General features: G+C 43.6%; 1 protein-coding gene across 1 annotated transcript; it reads left to right on the top strand.

The window, feature by feature from the left end:
- Positions 1 to 1748: 1748 nt before the first annotated feature.
- Positions 1749 to 8990, top strand: ENSA (endosulfine alpha). Its single transcript, XM_017670246.3, has 4 exons — positions 1749 to 1941; positions 3988 to 4113; positions 5346 to 5512; positions 8263 to 8990. Exons 1-4 carry the CDS (start codon positions 1885 to 1887, stop codon positions 8276 to 8278), a joined length of 366 nt encoding a protein of 121 aa, XP_017525735.1. The 5' UTR covers positions 1749 to 1884; the 3' UTR covers positions 8279 to 8990.
- The last annotated feature ends 676 nt before the right edge of the window (positions 8991 to 9666 follow it).

Raw genomic sequence — 9666 nt, 5'->3', positions numbered from 1 at the left:
TGTCTGGCTAAAGTTTGTGAGTAATCTAGCATAGTTGTTAGGAATGAATAAACAAGTGTAGAAACATTTTGTACTTAGTGAGAGATTGTGCTGTAAAGTACATTTACTTAATCTGCATAGGCTGAATCCTCTGGCTTGAGGATTATTATGATTTTATTGCTATTGCTATTATATGTTATTAGATTGGTCGGAAGAGGGAGAATGAATAAATTATAAGGTGAGATTTCTGGAAGGGTGGCCTGTGGGTAAAATTATAGTATTTCCAGAATATCTCGCCTGGCTTTAGTACATTTGCATTTCAATAGGCATTCAGATGTGGAAAGAAGTATGGCTTTAGTACATTTGCATCATTCCTCAGGGGTGAAGTTCATCTCCATATCAATGGGTAATTACCTGGGCATGGAGGGCTTACCTGTACCTGAGAGGGGAGGGGAGGGCCCATGTTGCTTCTTCTGGAGCAGGAAAGAGAGAAGGGCCCAGACTGCAGTTTGTAAACAATACGTGAATTTTAAACTTCATTTCTCCCTTTGACTGATTTCGGTTTTTAGAGGTATTTTGACCCAGGATTTCCTCTCTGTGTACTTACAACCACCTCTGACACAAAGTCTTCTTTTGGACCCCCATACTGAATATGAGCCTTCATTTGAACCCATGTAGCCCTTTATTAACACTTTTATTTCAATGCTAATCAGATTTTTCCTTTTATGATAATAATCTGTGTATCCCAGTGCTTGTCAAACTTCTCCATTAGAAAAGGATTATACAGAAAATTTCTAATTATACAGAAAAAAGAACAGATAGCCCCAAGGTTATTTGTCACAACAGACTGCCTGGAAAATTAAAATTTAATATGAATTTTGCACTGTTATTACTAGTAGACTTTTTAAATATGAAAAATGCCGTGGCTGCCACTCCAGGACAATGTGTCGATTTAATTTTGGGGATTTGGGATACTCCTGGCACACTATGAAGGACCCCCTCCAACCTCAGCTCCAACGCCCACTAATAAGCTTTCGAAAGGCAGAGACTGCCTTACTATCCAAATATCCCCTGTAAAATTAATACAGTACCATCTACAAACAGACCTTTATGGAAATATTTTACTGTGACTCCAGATTGGTTAACTAGTGTTAACTATTTACTAAATGTTTACCATATACTTAGAACTGTGCTGTTTCAAGGAGCTTTGTCTTCATGGTATGACCCCTAATAAGTAAGTATAATAGTGTCTTTAAGATTAAGTTAAATCATAGAACGTATGCTATTTGTGTTCCGCAAAATGACTCGGATTGAGGACTCAAGTCTCCTTTCCGCAAACCAAATGACACATCGGAAAGTCGTTGAGTATCACTTTAAAGTCCACTCTTACTTCCAAATTATTTAAGATCGACCATTTTCTGCTAACGATGCCCAAGGCTTAATCCTCTCCACCTTGAAATAAAATGCGTATATCCTTTAACTTCCTTTTGAAACTCGGTAACGCCTGCAGGGAACCGAGAGTGGTATCAGAGGTCTGACCCCACCGCCATTGGGCAACATTGCCAAAGCTTAGCAGTGCCGCCCCCACATCTCCCATGGGCTTCCAATTGGCCCTTGTGGCTCACGCTCTTTCGAGACTGGTGTTCCAGCTTGCCCGTCGCCTCCATCCCGCCTTTAGCCGGCAATTATTGGTAGGTCGTTACGTCATTGCCGCATCTACCCCACTTCCATTGGCTCCCAATGGAAAGGGCGGCCGTGGCGTCACACGCAGGAGCCGCCATTTTGACAGAGCAACCTTAGTGACAGGAGCCGAAGCAGCCGCGCAGGTTGTCCCCGTTTCCCCTCCCCCTTCCCTTCTCCGGTTGACTTCCCGGGCCCCGTACACGCCACAGCCCCGGCCCCGCCATGTCCCAGAAACAAGAAGAGGAGAACCCTGCGGAGGAGACCGGCGAGGAGAAGCAGGTGAAATGGAGGGGGTGCGGGCTGGCGAGCAGGGGGCAACCGTGATGGGGCGGGAGTCGGTCTCCCACCGCTGCGAATTGGTCGCCATTGTCTCAGGTCCTGCAGGGGTTGGCTACTTTATACGTCACGCAGGCAGACTTAAGTTGTGCTATAATTGGCCGAGCTTGGGCGCAGGGCGGGTGTTTGGAAAAACTGAGTGAATGAAAGTGGGCGGTGGTCCCAAGATGCAGTGTGTGTACTTGGTTAGTAGGTGTTAATGACCGGACAACCAGGCTGCGGTCAGCATCCTGAGTCCTCAGAAAGGTACACGTCGAAGTGAAGAATTTTACAAAGGACCAGCACTGGGGGTAGGGAGAAGAGAAATTATTATTATTATGATTCGTTTAAGGCTGCAGCTTTCTCAAGAGATCTGTTTTGACGGTTGGGGTTGGTCTGTTGCCCACCTTCAGTGAGGGCCGAACAGGATTGTAGAGGGCTAGAGTTCCATACAGAATAATGGAGGTTAAACCTAGACACCGGGAGCGTCGTGACAAGAAATACACCACCTTATTCCCCCAAGACATCCAAGGCAAGTGGTGGTACTAAGCTCACCTGCAATTATGTGATGAAAACACTCGAAATCCACTTCTTGGGTTTAGGTCCTTTTCAAAAATTACTAAAGGGCCGCAGGGCCCACAAAAGGCAAGAAGAGAATATCACCACCAGTGAAAGCCTCTGCAAGCGAGTTGAGCTCCTGGCTGTTACCCAAACTTTAATCACTTGCCCCACTAGGGAAGGTGTTGACTTTTTGGTAAAAACTGGGTAAATACCCATGTTTATCGCACCACTATTTACAATAGCCAAGAAATGAAAGCAACCTAATTGTCCATCAGTAGATGAATGGATAAAGAAGATGTGGTACATATACACAATGGAATATTATTAAGGCATAAGAAGAAAACAAATCCTACCATTTGTAACAACATGGATGGAGCTAGAGGGTATTATGCTCAGTGAAATAAGCCAGGCAGAGAAAGGCAAGTATCAGATGATTTTATTCATCTGTGGAGTATAAAAACTAAGAAACTGAAGGAACAAAACAGCAGCAGAATCACAGAACCCAAGAATGGATCAACAGTTACCAAAGGGAAAGGGACTGGGGAGGATGGGTGGGAAGGGAGGGAGAAGGGGGAAAAGGGGGCATTACAATTAGCACACATAATGTAGGGACTGGAGCACAGGAAGGGCAGTGCAACACAGAGAAGACAGGTAGTGATTCTACAGCATCTTACTACGCTGATGGACAGTGACTGTAAATTTGGGTATGTGGTGGGGACTTGATAATGAGGGGAGTCTAGTAACCATAATGTTGCTCATGTAATTTTACATTGATACCAAAAAAAAAAACTGGGTAAATACTAGTGAACCTACTGTATCTCAGTTCTCCCAAGGTTAGAAACAGTGTCCTTTCCATCTGTTTACCTGTCATCTTCCTACCATAATGTTTGTGGAAATGCTAAAGCAACTTTGTCCGATTACTGAGGTGGAGTGTTTTTGGAGACCACATAGCTGTAGCTTCCTCCACAGAGAGACTTATCAGATGACTATCTTACACTGAGTAAGGAGGGAACATCTCAGCAGAATTATCCCTTTTGATTTCCCATTTACCTGTACTGTGTGTTAGCTTTCCTACTCATCTTGTATCATCAGAAGTTCTGGCTAGCTCTTCCCTCTTGTTTTCTTTCCTAGCTTCTGTGCTGAGTGAGCTGTGGCTCATTCTGATTAAAGTATTGTGTTTAGTTATTACCTTTAACCCAATACTCATATCATGGAGGTGGTTCCCTGGGCAGCGTGTGAGAACTAGCTTGTCTTTTTCTTCTCACAATACAGTCATCTTAAGCTTTAGGGATTTGAACAAAGGTCCAGCTTTATATAAGAGCAGAGTGGAAATAGCATGTTTCCAAGTGGGTGGATCTTCAGGGAAAGTTGGCAGTATAAATGTTTGCTAGGTATTAGAAGCAGTTTCTTCTCAGTCATTAATTTTATTGGTCCATTTGTTTCCTGTAGGACACACAGGAGAAAGAAGGTATTCTCCCTGAGAGAGCTGAAGAGGCAAAGCTAAAGGCCAAATATCCAAGCCTAGGACAAAAGCCTGGCGGATCTGACTTCCTCATGAAGAGGCTTCAGAAAGGGGTATTGGTCACAATCTCTTTACTTTCTTACTCTGGAACCAAAGGAGACTTTAGGGATGAGATCTGTGGAGGTTCTGAATTCTCATCTGGATGTTGTGTTGCTGAGCAGTAGAAAGGTGGAATTAGGAACTTGTAAAAAGCAAAGCAAATTATTGTAATTCCCTGGTATGGTATCAGTTATCTTCTGATTGCCCATATAAGATATTACAGCTTAATGTAGGGGCTTTGAGGTGTGGGGATATTGGGAGGGGAATAAAGAAAGATTTTAGAGACTGGAATGCTGACTGGAATTTGCCAATTTGGATGGTGAGAGTTTTAGGAACTAAATTTTTTAGGATTAGAGCTACATTTGAGGGTACGTCATTTCAGAAAAGGAACAAACCATCTGTCCTACAGATTTCTCCAACCTGAAATGAATAGATTTCTTCAGACCCTTGAAGTTAGGACTAGCCATTAACTGTACTCCCTGAAGACTTATTTTTCTTGTCCAGAGTGGTCCTCTTCACCAAGGGAGAGTCTGCCTTCATAGCCACCTAGCTCCTGCTCAGGTGTCTCAGTCCCCAGAGGTACATAAAGCTGACTAAGGGATTGTAGGTCACTCAGCTAGAGTGTGTTGCTCTGAGTGAAACAGGTTCCTGTGAAGAACCCTGGTTTCTGAGTCTTAGTCACAGGTGCTGATGTGGTGCTGTAGGCAAGTCAGGTGTGGGCAGGCTGTCACAGCTGTGGGAGTCAGAGGAAAGATACGGTGTCCTCATGAGAAGCCCTGTTTCTTTTGATGGTTTGAGAGAATAGTTTTTAATTTAGAGGTTGATCTCCTATTGATTGTTAGGATAGCCCCAGGCTGACCCTTCTATATAGCTATTCATTTCTGTTTCTCCAGAACCAACCTCATTTGAGACTATATCGTCAGTAAGCCTTTATGAATAGTTAGTAATTTGGTTAAACCATCCTGTGCTGATGGCACTACACAGGATGTGGGTGCAAAGGATATAGGGGCTCTCTTATCTCCAAACATACATACTGCTGTGAAATTGCACACCTGAAAAAGTCAGAACATGTTGGGGAGAAGACATAAGTACATGTAATTAATGCTGAGCTATGTATGCATGAGGTTAATCAAAGATGACTTGAAAGATCTGAGTGTAGGTGAGGTTTTATAATAAATGTGAGTTTCCTTGCTTTCAAGGAGGGCCAGAGCTCCAGACTCACCTAAACCTCCGTCTTGTCTCTCAGCAAAAGTACTTTGACTCAGGAGACTACAACATGGCCAAGGCCAAGATGAAGAACAAGCAGCTGCCAAGTGCAGGAGCGGACAAGAACCTGGTGACTGGTGACCACATTCCCACCCCTCAGGATCTGCCCCAGAGAAAGTCCTCACTCGTCACCAGCAAGCTCGCGGGGTAACCTGGGCCCCTCTTCCTCTCCCCTTCCTCACCCACTGGACTTTTATATATCATAGGCAGGGATTCAATAGGCACCTAGTTGTGTCTTCTCAGCTTGTTAGCCAGAAATGGCTGTGATTCTGCTGGGGGCCACTGAGAAGGTAATGTGAGTTGAAGAGGGCCTCTGAGTTCATTTCCTTGATAAAACTGAGATTTCCATACCCTCACTGTAGCCCATGTAGGGACAGAAATAAGAAACTAGGATTGGATAATGTTGCAAACTCTCTTTTTCTTTGTATGAGAAACTGGGGAGATGGAACTTCTCCTTTTGGAAAAGAATATCCCAAAATTGGTTAGGCTAAGTCTTTGGAATAACACAGCAGGTTTAACATCCCAAGGCTAATCTCACTTACCTGGGAACAGATTGAGATCTGTTTTTTTGTGCTTCTACATGTTTTGTCCCTTAGGCTGCTTTTGCTTCCTGTGTCCATTACAGCAGGTTTAGAGAATTCTTGGAAAGAAAAACTGATTTGTGTGCCTAAAACAGTGCCCGCTTAACTTCCTTTAGTCATTGTCTTTTAGAGTTTGCCCTGGCTCTTAAATAATGTAAAGATTAGAGGACATTATTCACATAAAATGGGCACCTTCTCTCTCTCTCTTCCAGCATGTTGCTTTCAAAAGTATCATGGGATAGTGGACAGAGCACTAGTTTAGGAGTCAAGATAATCTGGGCTCTAGTTACACTCAGTCTCGGTAGAACTGCTGTGTGACCTTGGTCAAGTCCTTTAACCTCTCTGGATTTCTGTTTCCCCACTATAAAGTAGAGTTGAATATAGGTAAGATTGATTCTGATTTTAAAACCTTACAACTCTCATCTGGAAAAAATAAGTACTATTCATTGTGAAACTGAAAGTGAGGAAGGCCCTTGAGTGAGCCTACAGAGGGGAACCATTTGAAGACCCCATAGAGAGAGGGGAAGCTGAGGTTTAGGGGTTATAAATTCAGGCAAGAGGGCCTCATAAGTATCGTGGCCTTGGATGTCAAAAAAAATTTCTAGGAAGCTAGCCATGGAAATGTCTTGCCTCTGCCCCCACCTACTTTCCTGACCTACGATCAGCCTTCGCTGCTAAAAAGCTTCTCTGGCAGCCAAACTGGAGGCCTGAGGAAACATGCTCAGTCATGCACATGTGGAGTTCCACATTTCAGATATAATGAAATGTCAGGTGTTTTGTTAGGGAGACAAAAAGAAAACAAGTGAACTGAGCTAGCCTCCAGGGCTTGGTCCTATGGCAGGGCTGGAGCAGCAGGTTCTTAGGAGATGATTCATCATGAAGAAATTTAGGGAAGGTGGTTAGGAAGAGAGAAAAGGAACAGAGAAATCTCCATCTCCCTAGACCTTACTAACCTGGCTTCTGGGCTCTGAGGAGGAGTCGCAATGCTGATCCATGAATAGATGGAGGAAAGGGCTTGTGGGTCGCCAGCATCTTCAGTCTAGTTATCACTATCTTTTGGCCTGAATCTCACTGATGCAACCTGCTAGATATGACAGAGAGGGCCAGGGTGAGGACTAACTGTTCAGGAGAGCAAGATTCTGTCATCCTTCTTGCCCTCTCACCACCAGATTCTGATATGCCAAACATTTGGCATGATCAAATGACTGATGAACTTCCTTATGTGCATTTTGGGGAATGGGGTGTGTATATATTTCTTTCCTGACTTACCATTCACTTTTCAGGCTGTCATTCAGATTGGATAGGAAAGAGTTGGTGAGGGAAGAATGGAGAGAGCAGGATCCCTGGATTACCTGGCCCCCAAACTCCTTGACTGTTGCTTGTAATTGTATATAACTTTCGTGTTCTTGCTCCATTTCCTCATGCTGTCTTCCTTAGTCTAAAGCCCATGTGGGAAGAGGAAAATGCTGAACATTCTTGTATAGTTTCCTCAACTGTCCCAGCCATGTTGTACATAGATACATCATGTTATTATATATATAAATATATATATAATTTTGTATGTTTTCTTCATCTCCGATCTTCTTGAGTTTTGTACTTTTTTTCTCTTCTGTCTGAACTGCTTTCTCTATTGGTCAGTTTGAATCCTCAAGCCTGAGTTAACAATGAGTCTGGTTTTAGGAAGGAATAGAAGAAATAGAGAAATCAGAAAACTGTTGGTCTTACTTTATTTCTACATGATTATCTTCAAGGCTAAGATAACAAAGAAACAAGCTACATTCTGTATTTGCCACCTGTTTATATTGCATGAAGTACATAACTTCCATTGCAAAGATGGTCATTTCAAAATCCAAATCCAAATTGCTTTGACTGAGCCTAGATTGCTTAATCTATTCCAAACAATTATATGTACTGTCTGGCCCTGGCCTCCACACAGTCACCACCTTGTCACTGTGTGCCCCCATTCAAGCCTCTGCTGCTGTACATGGCTGTGGCTGTGCCTGTGAAACTGAGCCAACTCTACCTTACACTCCAAACCTCCAGTTATTTTTGTCTTGTCTAAAGAACTGTTTTTCTGTCTGTTTTCATGGATATATCCAAAATGCAAACATTTTTTTTTGTTGTTTGTACACGGGAAAAGATTTAAATTCTCCCTTTCTCTCTTTTTCTAACTTTCTATGGATAGGATTGAGGCATATGCCAGAAAGCCTAAAGATTAAGTGTGGAAGAGTCATGGGTTGCAGACTGGGATGGAACTTAGGACTTTTTCCCTTATTACTTGACAGTGTTTTCTTTTTCTCCTGTGTTCATCCACAGTGGCCAAGTTGAATGATGCTGCCCGGGGCTCCGCCAGATCCTGAGACGCTGCCCCCCTGGGTCCTGTGCTGGCTCCTGCCCCTCCCTGCTTTTGCAGCCAGGGGTCAGGAGGTGGCTCGGGCGCGGGCTGGAGAGGCAGAAGCCCCTGCCCGTCGGTGTCCCAGCGCATGGAGCCCCTTGGGCTGAGCACCAAGACCTTGAACCTTTTTTGTTTTACCTTTTTCCAAATGACTGTTGGGAGAAATCTCAGTGAAATCCTGGAAGGAATGGGGAATGTTTGAGAAGGTGGGGTGGGAGATTTAGGGGAATATGAATTAGAGACTGAGGTTGACAAAAACATTCCTGATTATCCTCCTTCCTAACCATGTGGCTGATGTGGGATGAGTGTGTGGGGGAAGAGGTGGAGTAGACTAACGATGAGGGATTCTAATTCAGCTCTGCAGAAAATTGTTTGCTTGGATGTGGCTGGGGACCTAGTGTCAGATAAAAGAAATTGTCCATCTAAATAGCTCCTCTGGTTCTGCAGAACAGGCTAAGAATGCAATTAATGTTAATTGTTTGTTTAAAAAATGCTGTCCTAGAAATAGATTTGCTTGGGGAGAGGGGCAGTGAATGTGGGGGAAAGGGTCCATGAGAATGGAGAGCCCCACAGAGCCCAGGGGACTTTTTCAGTATCTGAAATAAAAAAAGAAAAGACAATGACCTATGAAAAACCCAACCCACAAATACTCTGAAGCAATTGGTGTGTTTTATTGGGGTTTGGGGGAAGGGAAGAAAACAAGACTGAAGACACCATTCAGGAAGTTTCTAAGGGACACGGGCCCTTAATATGGGATGTGGCTGGGGTCCCTTCTGTCACTCAAGGAAAGGGAGCAAGGACGTTGGCTTACAGACCAGGGCTTGTCCTGACTCCTGTCACCCTTTGTTTTGTAACTGATGAGGAAGATGCATCAGCCTCAGGTGTTGGCTCAAAATGAGAGAATTGATGTATTTGTTGGACCTAAATGGTTTACTGACACCTAACACTTAGTCCAGGCTAAGCTAAAAAGGAGGCCCCTTCTTCCTTTTCTCTTTCAGTCCCCATTCCTTCACAAGTTCTTAATGTCTGTGAAGGAGAAATGTGACCTCTAAGAAACCAAAAGAAACAAGGCCTTCTGCTTATGGCCAGCAGGAGACTGTTACTTCTCTCCTCATGGTGTCCCAACCATCATTAGAATCCTGCCACTGAAAACTTTAAAAAATTACTTGTGATTGTAATACACAAAAATGTTACTGAAGGAGAAACAACTCATATCTGTCTCTCCCCCAACCACACCAACATTCACACTTGGTAGATTGAATCTACTTTCCTATTTTGCCCAAGTTTGATTAGGAGAGTTGATAGTATTTTTCCCAAATCTGATT

Source organism: Manis javanica, chromosome 4 (genome assembly GCF_040802235.1).
Source record: "Manis javanica isolate MJ-LG chromosome 4, MJ_LKY, whole genome shotgun sequence".
Classification (NCBI taxonomy): domain Eukaryota; kingdom Metazoa; phylum Chordata; class Mammalia; order Pholidota; family Manidae; genus Manis; species Manis javanica.
This window is presented reverse-complemented; position numbering and strand designations above follow the sequence as displayed.